The sequence below is a fragment of the Cheilinus undulatus genome, linkage group 7 (assembly GCF_018320785.1).
Source record: "Cheilinus undulatus linkage group 7, ASM1832078v1, whole genome shotgun sequence".
In the NCBI taxonomy this organism is placed as follows: domain Eukaryota; kingdom Metazoa; phylum Chordata; class Actinopteri; order Labriformes; family Labridae; genus Cheilinus; species Cheilinus undulatus.
The window spans coordinates 33,382,023-33,404,400 of record NC_054871.1 but is presented as its reverse complement, the minus strand read 5'-3'; the positions used below and the strand labels follow the sequence as shown (position 1 = coordinate 33,404,400).

Below are 22,378 nucleotides of genomic sequence, written 5' to 3'. Positions count from 1 at the left end.
TTTATGTGTCTATTACACAGGATGAGATGTGTGAAGTGTAAAAGTAATAATGTTCTCTCACCCTCACCTTCTCTCTGCTGCTGCTGCTGGATGACCTGGGGTGGTTGGGGCAGTGTCTGGCCAATGGGAGTCAGCGTGGTGGCTGGATAGATCGCTGCAGAGAGGTGGAGGGAGGGAGGGAGGGAGAAAGAGTGTAAAGAAGAGAGCGAGGAAGAAGGAGAGAGAGGGGAGTGTAAAAATCCCACAGAGAATGGTGTCAAGGATGCTTAAGGTCGATCATAGGAGTATAACGTGTAATCAAAGGCTGTCTGATGTTACAGTGCTATCTCAATGCATGCAGCCACACACCCCTACTGTAGTTACCCTGCAGTAATTGTCCCGTAGCTGCTACATTTATGGCTCATTGTAAAACCTTGGTATAGTAAACAGAGCTTTCCGGTCTCACACCTGTGTATTGCTGTACTCCAGTGAAGGCTTGCTGGAGGGTGTCAGCAGCCGTGGGGCTCTGGGTGGAGTAGGGAGGCAGGCCGTTGGTGTAGACTGTCTCCACAGCGGGGTGTCCGTTCGGCTGATGAGGGATGCCGGTGAATCCGTTGACGATGGGCGTGACGATGCTGGGGACGGCGGAGGTGGTGATGTTGGCTGGTGGAGAACTGAGGCCTGCTGGGAAAGACGTTTACTGTTACTGGATCATCAGCACTCTGAATTATACAGCTGTAATATATTAACACTTGAAAGAGTGCTGCAGTCATTTTGACTGTTGTCACATTTGTAATACGTATTACTCTGCTGAAATAGAAGTTACAATGCTGCTGGTCTCTGACTTTTCTCAAGTGTCTTTTAAATCTAAAATGTCATTTTAAAAAATTTCACTGAAGACAAAGAAAATATGATCAGTTCTACCTAAAAAGACCACAAGCAGTCATTTTGACTGCACAGATTTTGCAGCACTTTTATTGATAACGAATAGATTTCCATGGCAGCTGGATCTTGGTCGCTTGGCATCATTCATTGTTTCTTAAAGAGAAAGCTACTGATTGGATCAATGTTTAGTAGTTAATTAAACCAGAATGAGGGGGCTTTAGGCTGCTATTAGTGAGGATAAATGTGTTGCTCTGTGGTGCTGATCAAAGGTGGTATAAAAGACAATTTCGAGGTTGGGGGTGGGGGCAAAAAATTTCATCATGTTTTGTAAACCAAATTTACCTCTAAATTTAGAAAGTAAAGCTCATTATTTTCGCACAGAGAATTCCAACTAAATATGCAAAATTAGCACTGACAAAAACAACAAATTGGTTCAGAAAAAGAACAATATCAGGATATATCCCATCAGAGGAGACTGCAATGTACCGAGGCACAAAACAGAGTTTAGTCAGAAGGTGGCATCTATTAGAGGCACACACTCATGGAACAGATTACCAACACACATCAGAGACTATGATGACTATTTAACATTTAACAAGAAACTAAAACATTAGAAAAAAGCAAACCAGCCATGTACACATTCATACTGTCTAACGCCTCCTTCCTTGCTCACTGCTGAGAGTATCCTGCTTTTAAATAGCTTTCTGTATGTGTGTGTTTTCTTTGTTGTGTTTGTGTGTGTTTGTTAAAATTATGTGTTTTGTGTGTATTATAGACATGTTAATGAATTAAATAAATGAATGAATAAAAATAAACAATAAAGAAGAAATTTGAGGTCATGATTTTTGTGATATGAAATTGTAAAATTGTTACATCTCTATAAGGACACCTAAAAAATAATAGCAGCAAAAATAATTGAAAATATATTTTGATATAGCAAGTTTCTTTTACTGTGTTGCTTTAGCTTAGCTAGTGACTTTCTCCTGGGTGAAGCTGTTATGTAATGAAACTTAATTTTCTGGATTAACTGATAACATCAAGGGCTGCACAGCTGTACAAAGGTTAGCACTGTTGCCTCACAGCAAGAAGGTTTCTGGTTTGCTCCCCGGTCAGGGCCTTGCTGCGTGGTTACTCCGGCCTTCCCGTACTATCAAATGCATGCTTGTTAGGTCAATAAGGGACTCCAAACTGCCCATAAGTGAGATTGCCTGGTTGTTTGTCTCTGTTTGTCAGCCCTGTGTTTGACTGGTGAACAGTCCAGGGTGTACCCTGCTTCTTGCCAAATGACAATTGGGGTAGCCTCCCATCCCCGGCAACCCCAAATAGGATAGTGGGTATAGAAAATAGATGAATGATAGCATCAACACTATTCACAAAAAACTGAGCAAATGGCTCTGTTCTGTTAGAGTGAAAATATGGGTAAAACTGACAACAGTAGTTTGTACCAGCTCTGCAACATTTATCAGAAAGGTCACGCACAAGCTTTCCAGTGAATGGGACAACAATTCCACACAGCTTATGATATGCATAGTTAACTATAAAAGGGGAATAAAATTGAATGTTTCATCATGAAATCAAATACAACGGTTGTTTTTTTTTCTTGTTCTCAAGGTGTTAGATAAATTATCTATCGCAAATACAGCTGTTTTTACATAGAATGATTACAGTTTTCTTTATGTGATGGCAAATAATAAGGAAAATGTCTATATGAAACAGTTAAAATGTACATTTTTGTGTCATCTCAATTCAAAAAAAGCTTTTCCAACACATAACAATATTTCTGTTTGTATTGGATATCTATCATTAAAGACAGAGCTTGTAATCTCACAGTCAAAATGACTTATCATGGTCTTTCTAGCAGGTTTGAAATTCTGTCCTTTTTCAGACATAGCTTAATACTCCTCTAGACGTGCTTTTATTTGTGTAAAGAGAGCAAACACTCACACAAAACAGATCGAAACACACACACACACAAACACACACACCTACACACACAAAGCTCGTGACCAAGAGCTGCACCCCATCTCCACACTAATGCTAGGACACGGGTGCGACGTGAGTCTGTCACATATCCGCCATTTGTGGTGACACATCCTGCAGGATAGCTGGGAAGTCAACCTGTGAAAAATGAGCCTGTCCGTAGTGTTTGTGCGATACCCCGCTGGCTCCTACTGCTCAAGATGATGAAACCACTATGCAACTTCTAAGAGTGAGAGGGAGAAAAAAAGAAAAAGATCCGGACCAAATAGAGGGAGATTACAGAGGGAGATGTGCTTGAACGAGCAGGTGGCACAATCCCAAAGATGCCTCGAACTTTTTCACGTCATAAGAAGAAGAAAAATACCAACAGTTGGCAGTTTGACAAATGGGTGGGTCATAACATATACGGCACACATGGCTGAAAGGCAGCTGCAGGATGGTTCATGAGAGGAATTGAAATCAGACGCTCCCTGTCCTCTCTCATTCAATGCATTTTGAAAGGACCCTCCTTTGGAAAGTGTTTCCAATTATGCCGGGAACATCAAAGTACCCATTTTGAGCAGAATCTCACTGTGTGATGGTCTCTCTAAAAGAGCTGCTCCGTGGCAAAGCATCCGAGGCTCGTTGAAGTATGGCTCCCCTGAGGACTACCTCTCAATCTGGAAACCCTCGCCCTGATTCGACAGAAAGCCCAGGTTGTCACGGAAACCCTCAAGCATGCCATATCCCTGCAATCTGGTGCCTGAGTAAAGAACCCCCTGTGAGAGGTGGTTGAAATAGGGTAAACAATCACATCCAGTATATGCGGAGAGATTTATGCTAATGAAACTGTAAATGTGCTGCACCTCCTATTGTCAAGTAATATAATCTCAGAATCCATATGCAGTTTCTTATCTTCTAGTTTACCTGTTTTTCCTCTTCTTTCATCTTTTTCCCTACTCTCTCCTCTCCTAGCTTCAGCATTTAAGCCATAAGGAGCTGACAGTCAGACAAGCAACTGCAGTGACCAGGGGAACTGCCCGGGTCCAGTGAGAGCTGTTGTGTCTTTTGCACTGGTTTTCTCTCGCTCTTTTTTTTTTTTTTTTTTTTTTTGTGAAGCCTCCCCACGATTGCTTGTTTCCTGCAGAGCTGTGATGAATTAGACTGCGGCTTCAGCCCATTCTCCTACCAGGACCCAGGAGACTGCCGCTCCTATTCTGAGGGCGAGAGACAGCTAGTCTGCCCGGGCCACACACACTCTACTGTACCGCCAGATAATGCACCCTCTCCATCATCAGGCAAATTCATTTTCCAAGGCTTAGCAGTACTGTGGGAGCTCGCTTCTATGTATGTGTAGCAGTTAGAGTGGTAGTAGGAGTAGCAGTGGTGGTAGGTAGGTAGGTAGGTAGGTAGGTGGTACTCTGGACCCCTTACATGCAATTACATAAGTGTGAGGGTCAGGGCTTGGACTAGACACGGGTAGTAAAGGAGACGAGTTGGGAACTGGGAGCACTAAGTCTAGTCAAGTTATCATGCTGAGAATACAGAGACCTTATCGCTCTACTCTGACAGTATTTTCTAATACATTTATAATCAATACAATTATGGAACATTTAAATCAATAAATCAAAAATGGATGATGCAACTTCCAGCAGAGGGCTCTATCTGTTCTTAGTTTCTCCTTTGATATTGGTAGATTAAGAGGAGAAGCAGAGACATGGTGATATAGTCTCTTCCATGCTGCTCAGGCTTGTAACTCCTTCAGAGTAGCCATAGGTATCTCAGCAGCTTCTCTCACTAGTTTCCTTCATGCACGGTCACTCAGTTTGTGAGGACAACCTGATCTAGGCAGGTTTATACATGTTCCATAGTACTTTCATTTCTGACAGCAGATTTAACTGAACTCTTGGGGATGTTCAGAGCATTGACATTTTTTTGTATCCATGGCCTGACTTATTCTTTTCAATAACATTTTCTCTGAGCTGCTTGGAGTGTTCTTTCATCTGCATGGTGTAATGGTAGCAAGGGATCAACCAGTGACTGGACCTTCCAGTAGTCTCACTAATTGTGAAACTACTAGCACCAGTTGGCTGGACTTCTGTTGAGTTAGGTGAGTCACTTTAAAGTTGGTGAATATTTATGAAATCACTTATCTTACCTTACATATTTTGTGTAACTGTCTTCTTTGTAGAAGTCTGTTTTCACTTTGACATATATTTTTTCTTTTGTCAAAAAAGCCAACTTATATTGACCATGATTGATTTATAAATCAACTCTCATTTTATTTAGAAAGTGCTTTAAAAATCAGAATATAACAGAATACAATAGAATAAGTTGGATTGTTTCACTAACAACATTACCCTAATTAGGGACATCGACTTTATAAAGACAGAATAGACATATTTCTGTTGTTAGCAAGTTTGCTGTGCTCTGCACAGAATATTTAAATCTTTTTTTTCTCCTGTGAGCTTCGATCGTATGAACAAGCAACATTTAGTGAATGTGTGTGCACATTCATCAGTGTCAGTCTGAAAAAACAGACACCGATGGTTTGCTATGATCTATATCTGCAGTTTTTAGAGTGGACACAGAGCTCTGTAATAGAGTTTGTTTACAACCCCAGAGAACAACAAGCTCTAACACTACTGTAGTTAAACATCTGGTTAAAGTTATATGCAGCCACCAGCTGAGCATGATAAATACAGACACAGTGAGAAAAAAAAAAGAAAAGTTAAAACAGCTTTAGAATTAAAGAAACAAAAACCAACACTGCATGTGCAGTCTCTGTATGACCATAGGGGAAAGGCTTGTGTAAGAAGTATATTTTACAAGGCTATTAATTTTTTAACTTAGTTTATTTCTTCTGTTTCCCTTTATCATCAACTAAAATTGTATCTCTGCTTCTAGACTTGTAATAATTCATCTTTTTATTGCAGTGAAGTTTGTCCATGTCTGTTTGGTATCTTAATGTCTTTATGTGTCACTTTTTCTCTTGTCCTGTAATTTCACCATTAAGGATAAAAACAACTGAAGAAATAATAGACTGGAGTGTTAATTAAAAGCTACAATAGCTCATCTATACATGTACTGGATCCCAAATGGGATTGTAATAAAAGGAAAAGACAACCATAACAAAATTGCCAATAAAACGATGATTACACCAGAGAGCTGTAAATGTAGTCCTTGTTCACACTGTCACAGCAGCCCAACATCCACCATGAGCAGACCCTGAGAGTGTTCTCCTCAGTTAAAATGGGAAAGTATTTCCTACTATCCTAAACTAGATAATAACAAGACGTTTTCATTTTATACCTCAGTGGACACAGAGTTCCTGCATTGTGGGAAATTGTATTCATAGCCTGTTTACAATGCGTACACTGGAGTGCCGATATAAACATGCGGCTGTCACTGTGTGCCGCATGTATTGGTCTGTAATAATGACATGTTGTTCCCCACTGTGGCGTGCGAATATGAAACTATGGGACAGCAGATTATATATTTTATCAACAGCCAGCTCTAAACTGTCATTTCACCACTCTCATTTCTACATGTTAGAAGTAGCCTATGTTCTGCTAAGCAGTATGCATACATGTGTGTCAGATACTCTATATTTCTGTTATGCAAGCAGGATTCATATTGATATTCCTGCTGGCTCTTTCTTAGAGGGGAAAACTGTTGATTTGCTCCTTGTGATGATTGCTTCATGAGAGAAGGCTTCATTTGCGACAGAAGTATTTATTATGCTAATTATACATTCAAATCAACAAGAAATGCTATTCCCGTACTGGAGAGTGCAGTCATTAGCAGCACAAGGACTGTCTTTTGCTGGAGCAAGCAATAAGCACTCAAAACAGATGCTTTCATCCAACTGATTTAAAATCTGAAGCATTTAGAATCAAAGAGAAAATTTCTGTCTAGTCCTCAAGTCTCAACATTAAATCTAAATAAGGGAAGGGCACTTTTCTGAGGCACAAACCTCTGGATATTCCTAAATAAATGTGAAGCAAATGACACAGGGATCTTTTCCTTAGTAGTCTCTATACAGATTCTGCATAAAGGTCTGATTGGTCTTTATCTACACCCAGCTAATGACAACAATTAGATGATTATGTTCAACAGTTAAACTGTACATACACAATACTCAGCACATTATCTTAATCTGAGTTTTAATTATTAGTTCTTAAAAATGGACTGATATCAAACTGTAAGAGGATATGGAGTTAAGTTTCCAGGGACTTCGGTTTTAATTAAAATAATATCATTATAAAAAATGGAACGTATGGTACTGAGGAGGACTTTTTGGCATGTTTGGCCCAAATATTTAGGCATAAAAAAGGCATAGATGTGGCAAGTAAGCTACCTGGCAATGCCCAAGGACAACATTGGGCCTGAAGAAGGATTGACACAACCCCAGCAGTGCGCTGGATGTCCTTGCATATTACCAGGGGCATTGAACAATAATCTGTTGAAAAGATAACAAGGTCCACACTTTCAGGGCGCACTAAAAGGTGCATGTGACGAATAAGCATGGCCTAGGGCAGTGGACCCCCCATGGGGGTGGCTAACACTGATAGGGGTCACTAGATGCCTTAATGAAAAAAAAAGGTCATTTGGTGAAATTTATGAAGATAAAGAAATCCTTAAAATTTAAGTGTGCACATCATTATTTTTGATATTGCACTTTTGTGTTTATGCTTTAACCACATTCAGGTAAAGTGGGGGTCCCCAGTCTTTGGCACCTTTGTTTTGGAGGTCGCGTGCTGAAAGTATTAGAACCCCCGACCTAGAGTACCATCCAGGCAGGTAGTAGGGTTACCACAAGCCCTTAGTTGTGCTGTACACATCCTAAAGGCACAAAAATGGTAGCAGTCTTCAGGTATATTACCAGGGTTGAAAAGGCCCAGGCAAAAGAGATGCTATCGAGCTTGACCTTGGCTGCTGACTCAGCCCCACCCACAGCCCTGGGTTGTTGCACATTGGGCCCTATAGTGAACCTTTAGTGACCTACAAACTTGTCCATATGACTGTACTTTCTACCTATAATCTATAATTTTTGGATAAGCATGGCTGCCAAAAACAATCAGTGAAGAGTTACTCCTGTTCGCTATCTTCACTGATTTCTCTGGTATTTGTTTTGAGAGAAAGCTTGTATGCTGATGCTGCAGATTATTCTTCTAACTGATATAAAAACAGCAAAGTAAAACCAAACACATTCTATCAATAAATCATAAAGTCAAAAATGTTACTAAGGATTTTTCTGGGCTGGAAGTAAAGCAATGATTACCAGCACCTACAAGCTACTAAAGAACTTTGCTAGAGTAAAAAAGCAACCTGTCATGTTCCAGTCATCTCCTCATATCCTTTGTCCAGCAGTTTAGTCACAAACTTTACACCACAGACTTTTTGTTTTCTTTTATTTTGAGTTTCTTACTGAGACCTTCAAGGTCTTGTATAGGACGCACAATAACCACACAAACTTGTCTTAGTTTCTTTATGGGTACTACTCTCAGCAACAACTCTGTAAGCAACATAGATGCCAAAGAAAACTAAGAAACTACATAGGACATACAACATTTCCTTTGTTTGTCTTTGGTTGTTATATAGTAAAAAGAGGACAATCTAAAACATGAACCTTTAACCTTCAGCATTCAACACAACATATGTCAATAGAATTTTCTACACAATAAGACCGTGCTCCTTTGTTGAGACTAATGAACACACAAAGCACTGACCCTAACTCCTCTCTTACTTTCATATCCTTGAGCAGGGCAGCTTCCAAAGCTTGGCTGCTTGTGCAACACTCAGATTTGTTTTCATAAAGCAGTACTGGTCCTGCAAAAGCTGTGGCTGTGCTCTCTCAGTCGACTCACATGTACTAGATGTTTTTTTCAGAGTGGTCACGTTTTGCTAATTTTTACTGGAGATTTAAAAAACAAAACAAAACAAAACAAAAAAAAAAAAAACAAGATGAGAAAATTCTTGTGAAAGCAAGTGATAAACAGGGTTGTGGGATTTATCACAATTTCAATGTTAACATGACAAAGGCATTTGCAAAAATCAGCGCAAAAGTCTGAATTAATGTACTGAACTGAAAGATTAGTATGTAAATAGACAATACTGTCTTCACCAGCATGCAATCATTTCATTCATTGGATTAGAGCCATTGTAAAATAGCCACTCGGTTTTTCCTAGCTATTGTAAGCTACGTAATTTCTGAGATTAGAGAAAGAAAAAGGAGAAACAGGAGTATTGGCATGAAAACTGAGTTTCCTAGCTTATTATGTCTTTATAGTTTCACAGTGTTTTTACTGTTACAGAAACACTGACCTATAATAACACACATTTGATCTTTCCCTCATAGTATTCAGGCCTAGAAATAAGTGGGGTAAAATAACTCTCAATCAAAACAATGACAAAAGAAGAAAGCAGAGATGCTCTGCTCAGCACCACCAACCTCTGGTGCTCACATCTGGTTTTAATCGATGACTCCAATATCTACTAAACTACAAACCACTGTTTTTGTTTCTGTGATAAATTTCACATATAGAGGGGGAAAAGCTGTAAAAAGTGACCTTCTTGGTTGACCCTGAGAGTGATCCCAGAATGCTTAGCGAGTAGCTCGCAGCACCAAACATGAAGGTGGCTTTTAATAGCATTTGCTCTGGCCAAAGCTAAGGAGTGTGTCTTCCCAAGGCACACCAAGATCAAAGCAAAATCTCAGGCATATTATATCCATCCTTGCAAAATAGCCTCTTTAAAACATGCTACTGTAACTTAAACTGTCCTATAATTGTAGTAAAACCCTGTGGTTGCTTGTTGCCATGGTACATCTCGACTTGCTTCAAGGCATACCAGTATGCCTTGCCTCACCATTTGAGAAACACTATTCAAGTGCATTGGTTCTCAACTGGTCTAGAGTCAGGAGCCACCACCACCTTGATGAATCCCAACTCAAATTTCTTCAAATTTTCAGTCATAACCAAATGCTTCTTGAGACTGTGTATCAGGGCTATTCTAAAAAAATAAAAAGCATCTGCTAATATTTAAAAAGTTGTAAATTTATGAGAACCAAAACTTATTAGCTGTGTGAAAAAAAAATCATATCAGATGAACTTGTTTTCCTGAAGCTAAGAGCCTAATTAAATTATACTTTAATTGGGACTAAGCAGTAATGATTTACTTGTTATTTAGCCCAAACTTATCACATTATCATTATTGTCTAGATTAAGAAGAGTCATTGCAGTGATGGGGTGATCCAACCTCTATTTTCAGTTTAGTGTCTTGTAAATCAACGGCTGTAGCGAGTCATAAATATATAAATCCATAAACTTGAGATTTTTTCATTTTTGAAGTCAAACTTTAGGATTTTTAAAACTGGAAAATTTCAATTTTTTGTAAATTTACAACTCTTAAACTAAGAAATTCTGAGTTTGGTTTCCTGTGAACTAAAATACAGATTTATATTGTTGTAATTTATTTTTTCACTTTCTAGAGTGGCTTTAGTACATCTTCATAAATCTTAACAAAAATGGTACAGTTAGGACTTGAACTAGAACAAAAGATGTTATGAAACAAAGGATGGATACATGCCCTTCAAAGTTAAAGCACATCTTAGACTTTCTGCCACAGTTTTTTCCTGGCACACGTTTGCAACCCACTGAAAATAGTTTCATGACCCACCTTTGGGACCTGACCCACCAGTTGAGAACCCTGTGGGGCCACAGTGTTACAGGGGCCAACAGGGATGAACAAGTTCAGTGTCATGGTAGGAGCTTGGTGAATGGGATAGCAGTGAATACTGACTGTCCATCACAAGTAAACACAATAAAATATGAAGGAGATACAGCAACAGAACAGCAGCTTTCAGTAGCTCTTCCCATGTCGCAGTATTTGGTGCAAGATTCAGTGCTGTCACAGCAACTGTTTGAAATCTCTGAGATAATTAAGTACCCAACTTAAATATTATACATATCAGTGCTAATTCTACATCTAGAACAGCTTATTCACAATCATACAGAACTTTTCTTTGACATTTTGTGTGTAACTTCTAACCTGATAAAGCTTTAGTATATGAATCTGAGAATTGTGCGTCACATTTAAAATGTTGGTACATTTATGCCATTTAAAGCCAGGAGCAGATATCGAAAAAGACAACAGCACACTAGTTTGATGATGGTAACCACTGGAATGTTATGTAACATTGGTATAGCCATAATGTTATCTATTAGGGGTGTTAGTGCACAGCCACTCATCTGGGACTGAGACTGGGTTGTCTCTGTTTCTCTGGCTCTGGAGCATCTGCAGCACATTTTGTGTAATATGCTCTTGTGCATGTGCATCTTCACATTGCAACACAACATTAGAGTGACTTTGATTACACACTTCTCACATCCTAACAAAGCATCCTTGACACTGTGTGCTCCTAACCACATACACCCAGCAGGATCTGCATGTCTCTTCATCCCTCCACCCCCTCTTTATCCCCCTCTTCCTGTTTATCCAGCTCTGCCTCTCCTGCACCCTTGTTTTGTTTAACTTTTATTTCTTCTGCAGCGCTCAGGGAGCCACACCTGGAGAACATTATTTTCAAAAAGCATCATCATGCATCATTGTAAGGATACATGCTCTAATCAGCTGAGCCATCTGGCAAACGGCTTCTGCACCATCAAGCTTAAATGCTGTGCATCTGTTGATCAAATGGATGTCTCATTGTTTTCAGAGTAACACCCTTAACCTCTGAGCCTCTTTCTACTTCGGCTCAGCTGTCACAAACAACATTTTTATGTTGCCGAGGTTGCACTGATCATTTAAATCAAAGATTAATGACACACATTTACATCAATTTCAGGCAGTTTTTTACAAAAGCAGCTTTATATTCTATTACTGTAATCCACAAAGGCCTATTCTGGCTATCAAATGGCTTTCCATTTGGAAGAAAAGAGGACATTAACCTTTCTACCTTTCGTGCTTAAATGTCAGAATTTAAAGATTTGTTTAGAAACCTAATTTGGTTGATGATACAACTTAATGCATAAATTACACCTTTCCAAGCACAGAGGCACTCTGCGCCCAGACCCTAAAACAGATTCAGATATTATGATGAATTATTCCACTGACTCGTGGCAGACATCCTGAAGTCTCTCAGTAGTGTCAGAGTCTCTTGGCCTACTTATACAGACAGCCTTGCCAGTAATGTTATGTATTCCTTCAATGAACTCTAAATAAGTCATAGCCACAAGTGTGAAAAGGGAGACAGGAAAAATAGCTGTGTATACCGAAGCAACAAAGCTCCACTACCACTCTGGCATCTGTAGCACCCACACTCAAAAGAACAAATGAAAAAAGGGGGAAAAGATTTGATATTTATGATAGTCCTTGAAAATTTACGAAGGCTGCGCTTTCTCTAAGAATATATTAGACTGAATAATAAAAGGTAATCAGTCGAGTGTAGCTCACACAGAGTCCGAAGGCTGATAAATGGCACCACTTCACACATCTGATTCACAGACTTACAGGAACTCAGTTCTCTCCCTTTCTCTCGTCCTGTCATTGAAGCGTATAAGGCTGACAATTTAAAAATATGTCTCATCTTTTATTCCAATGATCGATAGCTTCTACAAGTACCCAAGCTTTAAAAACACTTCAGATCGTCAGTCATATTTTAACTAAAAGCTGCCGTGAGGGAAGGAGAGAGCACTGTCTGAATCGCATAAATACAACTCCAATTCCAAATATGTTGGAGCGCCGTGTAAAATATAAATAAAAACAGAATGCAATAATTTGCAAATCTTATAAGTCCATATTAACAATAGAACATAAAAAACATATGAGATGTTAAAACTAAGACATTTACCATTTATGAAAAATATTAGCTCATTTTGAATTTGATGTCAGCAACACATCTTAAAAAAGTAGGGACGGGGCCATGTTTACCATTGTGTAGCATCCCGTCTTCTTAAACAGAAGTCTGTAAAGGTCTGCAAAGTGATGGGACCTATTATTGGAGTTTTGGGAGAGGAATGTTGTCCCATTCTTGCCTGTTCTAGCCGCTCAACAGTCCTTGGTCTTCTTGCCGGATTTGTCCTTTTATGATGCGCTACATTTTCCCCACTTTGGACTCTTTTACCATGAGGCCATACTGCTGTGATAGATGTAATTTGTGATTTAGCAATGTTTTTCCTAAATATGCAAGCCCTTCCCTGAAAGAGACGACTGGATGGGATCATATGTTGCTCTAAAACCTCTTTGTACTTTTCAGCATTGATAGAGCCTTTCCAGATGAGTAAGCTGCCCACAACCAGGCCCTAATGCAACTCCATACTAGCAGAGATGTAGATTTCTGAACTGTGAGGTGCTCTCAGGCTGGATGGTCTCTCTCCTCTGCAGGACAGTGTTTGGGGTTTTTTAGAAGAGTTTCAAATTTTGAGTCATCTGACCACAGAAGAGTTTTGCATTTTGCCTCAGTCCATTTTAAATAAGCTTCTGCCCAGAAAAGAATTTCTGGAGTGGCTTCTTTTTTATGATACAGCTTTAACTTGCATGTGTTTCAGTACAGGATCATGCCTGTTTTTAACGCAGTGCCATCTGAGGGTCCGAAGATCACAAACATTCTATATTGACCTTGCGCACAGAGATTTCTCCAGATTTACTGAATTATTTGATGATGTTATTTAGGGTTCCTACAGACTTTTAAGAATCATATTTAAGGCCCTCTTAAAACCTGAGCTGAGAAAAATAAGCACCACTTTTTGTGTGACAAGCAGTCAAAAATGAGATTCGTGTGATTTCTCAGAAAAACAGACAGAGTTGAATTGTCTAATTTAATTTTTGGATCATAAAACCCAAATTTGATTTTTTTTTTCTGGCACATTTAAAGCCTCATTTCTATCAAAATAACACACAGTGATAAGCATAACCACGTGCTAACATATACATTGAAAAAAATGTAGCTGGAAACAAAGATTGGAAGACAACACACCTTAGTAAAAGAGCCTTCTAAAATTTACAGCCTCTTGCAGGCAAAAATCAGACCCTTTATAACTTTTGATAATCTTAATCTTAAATTTTTTAAAAGTCTATTCTGAAATCTTTAAAGACTTTTCAAGGATCTGCAGGAACCTTGATTATATACTGTAGATGGTTGGATATCCAAAGTCTTTGCAGTTTTTTTTTAGGTAAGGGTTAGGCTTAACCTGGCAAGCCAGGTGGATTTGTTTCACACATCCATCTGGAAAACCACTCATACACAGCATTTGGGAAAGGGCAGAGCCTTTGAAAAAAAACTTGGAGGGTCATTGGATGAATGTTCTGTCTGTCACATCTTTACATGCCAATCAGAGCAACAAAACACGTGACGTAGCTGCTAGCGAGCTGCGCCCCTACTGAAGGAGTAAACTCCATAGGGAGCTGCATTACGCGAACCACGGCGACTTTAGATATGTAAGTACTCGACTTTGTCGTTTTTGAAAAGAAAACAACTCTCTGCTGTTCTTTGTTCTTCTTTAATGAAGAAATGTTGTCAAGTTCTTATAAAACTGGCACTTTAACAGAATCCACACTAATGTCTTCAGCCATAATTGCACCGGCCTCTTGTTGCTGTTTGCTTACGTCACGACTCTGCTGCACCTGAAAGTACTGCCCCTCAACACTGATTGGCCCTGTCACTTTCTAACCTCCCCAAACGGTTCAGAGGGGAGCTTAGCAAGATGGATTCGCCAGTGAGAAACACAGAAACGGGTGTATTCATCTGCTTTGCAGGGTTAGGTTAGGCTACCAAAAGTTAAAAACCTGACCTGCTAAACCTAATTACAAAATTTTTAAAAAGCCGGGTAACCAGTGTACTTACAGAAAAAGAGCTCATCCTCCATGAAAAAATTCTAATGCTGCCAGTGTAGCTTACTGTTAGCTGTGCAAGCTAAGTAGATAATGGAGCTACATCGCTTACGTATCTTATCTAGCAAACCAAGCTAAAGCTAGGTTAACAAAGCAGCTAAGAAAAACTACACATCAAAATTATCTGTGTAGCTTAGCTATGTTTGCTAAACCTCCTGTTGCTAAAGGTAACCTAGCTAAGTGGCTAGTGTAGCTAACATAGCCAAAGCTAAGCTCATAAAGCAGCTACCTCAGCAATGTAGGTTAATTAGGCAGCTATGGCAGCTTTAGCTACCTTTGCTAAGGCTCACACTGTATTAGTTTATTTAGCTACAGTGGTCTATGTAGTAATGTTAATTACGTAGCTAATTTAGCTATGTTAGCTTTAGGTAAAGCAAACAAAGCTTAAGTGAGTCACTACTTCTTAAATGGATCTATGCATAATTTAATCCTGGATTAGACCTCTGACCCTTTTCTTTGTTGTATTTATGAAATGTTTTTTGTCTGTGATGTTTGCAATGTGGTTATTTCATAAATGTAACTGCCAGACTTAGTTTATAAATAAAGCTAAATTTAAAAAAAAAAAAAAAATGTTAATGGAAATATATTGCAAAGGCAAATTACGGCACTTCCTCTTGGAGATAAATGGAGTCTCAGGTGAACGTACTGTGAGAGAAATGTACAGTCTGCAACCAGACCCTCTCAAAACCCTTTCCATTATGATAACTTCACCACAGTTAATCTGAAGACCTATTAAAGAATATCAAACAGCATGCAGCAGTATTTCTTTAGAGTATAGCTCTGACTTTGACTTCAGAAGGTCTGCAGCTCAACACAGAAACACAAACAGCACAGACAATACAATCAGACCGGAGGACAAAGCCTGCAATACAAACACACCCACTCACAGCAACGCAGGCAGACTTTCTTGCAATACAGTTGCACTATCTTTCATCAGCAGTATTGCGTTACAAAACACAGGTATGCAATTGCCATACTGTCAGTGCTTTAGCCGTCAAAAATAAGAGCATCGCGTTGTCTCAGCAAGACTGAGCTTGGCTTTTAATCACTGTCTCTGATTGATTATGCCCGCCCAAAAGTGCACACTTTGCACTGAAAACATCACAGTGAATATTTGACAAATGGATCTCCTCTTTAGATTTATGGCCCAATGTTGGAAATCATTGCAGATGCACAGTACACAAACGGCATGTGTGTCCACTGGCATCTTGCTCTATGTACATTTCATCTTAAGAGATACAAGTGATTAAAAGGTTAATAAGGGTCATGCAGCATTGACTTTATCACCTGGTCTGCTGACTGTCCTCTTATTCTAATAGTGAATAAATAAGAGGATTTTCTGTGCAATAAAAAAGTCCAGTCTTTGAGTCTGTGGATGAAGATTCTTACTCAGACATTTTTCCACAGAAACCACAGTGCAGAATATGAAACAGTGCAGCACATTTATACTAAGAGGCTGACTTCCTAGGTTGGCTATAAAGAAACATCTAAACTCGTCCTTGTTGCACTGATGGCACTTCTCTCGCTTGCACTGATTGGTTTAAAGTTACCAAAGTCATCACCTTAAAAACTCAATACTGCAGTGTTGACAAAGTGGGAAGAGCGAGGCACAACAAAGACTTGGATGCTGTATTATTTATTTCAGCTCTATGCTTTTGTTGAGTGGAGAATCTTGAAGTTTCCTCTGTCTCAAGGAAAATGAAGCACTGCTGAATAAGCAAATGTTATGCAGTGGGTAGGTATTTCAAAGTCCTTCCTTTTCCCTCTGTAATGCATCTGCATAGGAGGTGTTTGTTATGGAAAACAAAGCCAACTGCATGCAGATCATGCACGAGTGCTTCAAAGCACAAGGTCAAAATACTACAGGGAAATTAGCGTCTTATCTGTAAACCTACTTATTGCCATTCCTTATTCTGCAGCTAGGATGCCCAAATATTTCCTGCATTCACAAACAACATAAACATGCAAATCCTAAGGAACACATTTTTTTTTCATATTAGTCTCTGTTTCTCTCCAGTAGAATAATTTGGGATTACCAGTAAGCAGGCGTCTATTGTTTAGGACTTGCTGCAGCTCACACTGCACACACAGAAATGATCAGGAATAAACCGTACACAGACAAACCTACAGTAACAAATGTAGTCCTGCTCTTGGTGACACTAGCCCACTAATCCACAGACTCACATGTCTTCAGTCACCCACACTCAGAAGAGGAAAGGGAATGAAACTGAGCTCACCCAGGGTTTGATGAAACTCACCCGACACCGGGGTCATGGGGGTGGGTGGGAGACTGTTGATGTTGAGTGCCCCCATCTGGTGGATCTGTGTGGCGGGGAAGGCCACGCTGGGCGTGAGGTAACCTCCGTGGCTTGCTGCCATGATGGCTGCCTGCTGCTGCATGAGCTAAAGAAGAGGGACACGGAGGGATGGGTGGAGGGTCGGATGGGAGAATGGGGTGCAAGAGAGGTGAGGGGAGGACAGATGGTAATGAAAAATATAGTAAGTTTTGGAAGGAGTCAGACAAAGATGGGGGAAGGGGTGTAGGAGAGAGAGAAACAACATGGCAAGGGTAGAAGAGAGGGAGGGGATGTATGTTGAGGTTGATGGATGGATAGTGCATGGGAAGTACAGAGAAAGTAGAGCGGAATAAAAGAAAGGGAAGAAAAAAGAAGCCTGTCAACCTATGTTTAGTGAATCTGTCTATCGTCCCAGCAGGAAGCCTGTCACCAGCTGCAGAAACGATTTAATAGCTGTCTGTTGGGCTCATACAAATCAAGGCATTGACATGTGCACATTATCTCTGCGCTCTGGGAACAGGAAAAGTTTGCAAAAGAGTTACAGCACTTTTTTTCTTACAATTGTTAAACTTCTCAGTACTCTTTTTTTTTTTGCCTGTACGGTAGTAATAAAAACATCAAAAAGCCCTCTATTTTCTCTGGACTCTATTTTCTCTGATGTATTTATAATGATTTTTGCTTGTAGCCCCACATTCATCCCGAGTCCAGAATCTGCTTTGTTTTATAATTAAGGCAGAAAAGAGAAGACATCGAGTAAATATTGAGCTTGAACTTTTAAAATAGAGTTTCTGCCAAATAACATTATGAGCCTTGGTTTGTAGCATTGATCTTTGTTTTGAGGTGTTACTGAATCCACGTCACCCTGAGTCATTAAAACAATCATTTTGAAGCAGGTGCACCTAGAGACTCAGATTCCAGACCCTGTGAGTAATACAGCATGTTAGTCAGAAATTTGCAATGGCTGTCAATTTCACCCACCGGACAAACCCACAAAAAGATAAAATCAATAGCCTTTCATTCACTTTGCTTTTCTATCCAGCATGAACTGAGAAGTGAGAGCTAAAACTATTATCCATCACATGAAGCACACAGAGTGTTTATTCATATGCATAGGACACGCTCAAATGCACTGCTGCTCTGCACCGCACTCACACTCAGAAACACACGACATGCATGAAGAGTGACAGAGGCTGCACTCAGCTTCTACTGTAGCTTTGCAAACCAAACACTGAATGCTTAATTTAAGAATATATTTATTATTGCATGATGGCTACTGAAACTTGGTATGTTTCCATGTGGACAGTAATTTCTTTTATTGGTGTTTAATTAAATAATAATTCTGAGTCAGCTAAATGGGTGAAGGACTTCAATTCTAAGCAAATTACCCCACAATGACAAAAAGTGCATTTTATCAAACAGTATCATATCATTTTGTATTGTATCACTGCATTGTATTTTACTTTCCTGTATTGCATCATTTACGGTACTTCACCATACTGTACTGTGATAATGGATTTATAGCCCTATGGCCTTAAACCACGACAAAGTCTCCATCTTAATCTCACTTTTGGATCGTTTACCAAAATACCAAAGAAATGTCTTGTAAGTGGCTTTATATTATTATTGTTAAAATTATTATTTACTAGGCAGTGTACTGTAAAGTATCAACTATATCATGTATTGTACTGTAGTGTCAAGTCTCACCTCAGCTTGTATGAAATCTTGCAGTACTGAATCAAATTGTAACACAATGCATCAGTAGTGAGGTGTGTGATGGTATAGTATGGCATGGTATGCTGTTTTGCAGTAAAATATCTCATTATATCATACAGTATCATCTGGTATTGTGATATATGGAATGGTATGGAAGAGTCTTGGATGATATAATATGGTATGGTATTTTCAGGACATAACTGTATCATATGTATGATAGGGGTTTATATTGTATTGTGGGTTAAGAGATGACCTTGGATAGTATGGTATTATATTGTATATGTAGTAAATTATGATCATTTCATACTACTGTAAATCCTATCTTGCAAGAAAGTATGGTACGGTATGGGATGGTATAGTAGGGTGTGATATGGTATTTTGTAGTAAAGGATCGAACCATGGTATCATATGGTGTCATATTGTATTATATGGTAAGGAATGGGATGGTCTTGGATATAATTTTATTGTATTGTTTGTTGTTATAAACCATGGCATTGTATCATGTAGTTAAGTATGGTATGGTATGGCATGGCATGGCATGGTATGGTATGGCATGGCACGGCATGGTATGGTATGGTATGGCATGGCATGGCATGGTATGGTGTGGTATGGTATGGTATGGTACAGTATGGTGTGGTATGGTATTGTATGGCATGGTATGGTATGCAGGGTTTCTGCTACATGTAGTTGACTGTGGTGTACCGCCACGCCAAAATAAAAGCCGCCATGCCTTCAGAATTATGATATTTTTTATCAGATGTTAAAAATGTAAATTATACTGTATGAATGGATCCATATAAACATATAGTCTATATCTGCACACATTTACCTACGAGTTTGAAATTGTAATCATGAAGTGTGACACTGCTCTGCAAGTAACTTAATTTTGAAAAATGAAGACCGGAGTCTCAACTTCCAGTCTGTCGTCACCAGGTCATCACACAAGACGGCTGATAAACTCTACTTTCGCTTAGTTTAGTACTTCCCTGATTATAATCTGACGATTAGCTGTAAACTTGAGTAGTTATATTCATCATCAGTCGTGTATCATGATAAAGATGAGACGCTAGCGACCTAAAAATAGTTAATTGTTGTAAAAACTCCAGTGGAACTTTGGTTCCGTTTCTGTTACGATACAAGACTGGATAAAAACAATAGCGATGGACTGTCAGGTGTTCATCTAATCCATGATATTTGCCTCACTTTGTGTTCTAAATGTCCACTAAAACAGGAGAGAAGAAGAAGCGTGAGCTTCACAGTCACAGGGCAACAGGAGCAGTTGTGTGTGTGTGTCTGTGTGTGTGTGACAGAAAGGAGACATACTTGGTGTGTCCGTCCGTGAGTGCGGGTCGGTCTGACAACAAGCAGTAACGAACTAACGTTAGCTTGTTGAATAAGTGAGTGACAAATGTTTGAAAGTTATTATAATATCAATAACTTTTATAGGCTGAGGCTTACCTGTGGCTCCTCTGGGATGAAATAAATGCAAGAGGACATAATAAAAGCAGAATCCCACTATAAAAAGTCTTTCATTTAAATCATATCCTCAGGCTGTTGTCATTAATATGATCTTAAAGTGTTCATGTATGTTTGTAACGGGGGAGGCAAAGTAAAAGCATAAAAAATATAGTTTTCATTTTTTGGAAAAAAACATCTGTGCATATCTATCAGAGGTATGGACTCGAGTCACGCAACCTGGACTCGAGTCAGACTCGGGACCCTCCCACCTTTAGCTAAAAGCAATAATAATGAGAGGGGAAAAAAAAGAAAGCATAACTTTAAGTTAACAGAGTCACAGAACTACAGTAAATGTCCAAATATTGAATATATATACCCAAACAGACACCCATGATTCATCAGCTCTTTTTTTGTTTATTTATTAGGGGGCGGTCATTGTGTTCACATAACTCGAGGTCTTATAACTTAACACATAACACATAACTTGAGGTTAAGAACTGGTTATAACACCTTAAACCTAATGTTGACCAGTCAAACATGTTCAATTACAAACACACACAAAGCCCTCCCCCACAGTTTCAAAAAATCCTGGAGGAAACCATGGTATGGTATGGTATGGCATGGCACAGTACAGTGTGGTATGGTATGGTATGGTACAGTACAGTGGAGTACAGTGTGGTATGGTATGGTGTGGTATGCTATTTTGCATTAATGTACTGTACCATATGGTATCTTGTGTTGTCTTTTGTATTGTATGGTCTAGGATGGTCTAGGACGAGATAAGATAAGATAAGATAAGATAAGATAAGATAAGATAAGATAAGATAAGATAAGATCAGGTTAGATAAGATATTCCTTTATTAGTCCAACAATGGGAAATTCCCTGGTAAAGTGTCATATATTATTGTTATTATGGTGTTAAATCATGTTATATTGTACCATATCATATCTTAGTAAAGTAAAACGTAGTATAGTGTGAAATGGCAGTGTTTCTAAGAAAAGCGGAGCACCCCCAACACCCAAGAGAGAAGTAAAGTGAGACACTGCCACTAAAAATCAACTTAGTTTTGAATAGTTTCACTGATAAAACCCTTAAAAAGGCCTATACATGCTTTGCGTATCAAAAGACCTTTGTATAAACTACTTAATAACTGCTTTATCATAGTTTTAGTCAATAGTTGCAAATCTAATTTTGGCAGCCTCAGAACAGACAAAGCCAAGATCTTTGGCGCACCCCCTGGGGGGTCCCAGGTTGGGAACCCAGGTTGGGAACCAATGTGGTATGGCATCTCAGGTATGGTATGGTATCCTATGGTATGGTACGGTATGTTACAGTATGGTATGGCTGGATAGGCATGATATCAGTATATGCAGTAAAATATCATAGGCTTGCAAACTCTACAGTGAGTCTAAGGAATTTGAAACATTTCTCAGGTTATGTAGCATTGTAAACTGTTGTAGTAAAGTAATACAAACACAGCTGGAAAAATATCTGTCTGCTTCCTCTGTGTCAGTTTAATACTGCTGCTGTGTGTCAGGGGACTTGCTGATGGCTATGTCCTGAGAATGACTCATATGAGCAAAAGATCAAACCTCTTTGCTACTGGCGCTAATGCTAATGACCATGTTGTGGGACAGCAGAGGTATAGAAAAACCACTCTGCTTCTATTTGCATGAAGACCCAGCAATGGAAAAGCCAATTATTTTCCCTCAGTGGCCCTGTCAGGTAACCTGAAAGCTGCTGTCCCGCTGCAGAATGCCCAGCGCTGGCATCTCATCCATTAGCCACATGGCCTGCCACTGCTATCTATTAACGCCTTTTGTCATTTGCATAATTTCAATGTGACAAATGGGTATCATCCGTTCCTTTCCAAATAAGATGAATTGAGCCTTTAAGGGGGCACAGCCGCAAAAAGACAGCGAGGGAACAAGAAAGCAAACAAAAGCAGTGACATAGAAACAAACAAAGAGGTCTCAAGGATGTGAGCCTCCTTTGCTTTGCTGTGACTGCCCCTCTATTAGGATGTGAAAAGGGCTGGGCTTCAGGATGAAAGCTTTGACTGGGCTAGTATTACAGAATAAATACACTGTCAAACCACTCACACTGTTTTGTCTTTTCTTTAAGAGAGGTTTGGGGAACTTAGAAAGCTTGCAGCTTATTTGTTGCTGGTCTTATACAATCTGCAGGCCTGGAT

At 39.3% G+C, this 22,378-nt stretch overlaps 1 protein-coding gene across 6 annotated transcripts in view; it reads right to left on the bottom strand.

Moving 5' to 3' along the window:
• celf5a (cugbp, Elav-like family member 5a) overlaps nucleotides 1-22,378 on the bottom strand; it is a 320,356-nt gene that overhangs the window by 11,703 nt on the left and 286,275 nt on the right. For 2 of the 6 annotated variants that reach the window (XM_041791997.1, XM_041791998.1), the window contains exons 7-9: nucleotides 16,953-17,109; nucleotides 448-663; nucleotides 62-154 (exon numbers count right to left, since the gene is read on the bottom strand). In XM_041791997.1, the coding sequence (XP_041647931.1) occupies nucleotides 62-154; nucleotides 448-663; nucleotides 16,953-17,109 (466 nt within the window). The remainder of the gene's footprint in view (nucleotides 1-61; nucleotides 155-447; nucleotides 664-16,952; nucleotides 17,110-22,378) is intronic. The other 4 variants (XM_041792001.1, XM_041792002.1, XM_041791999.1 and 1 more) reach the window with 3 other exon arrangements.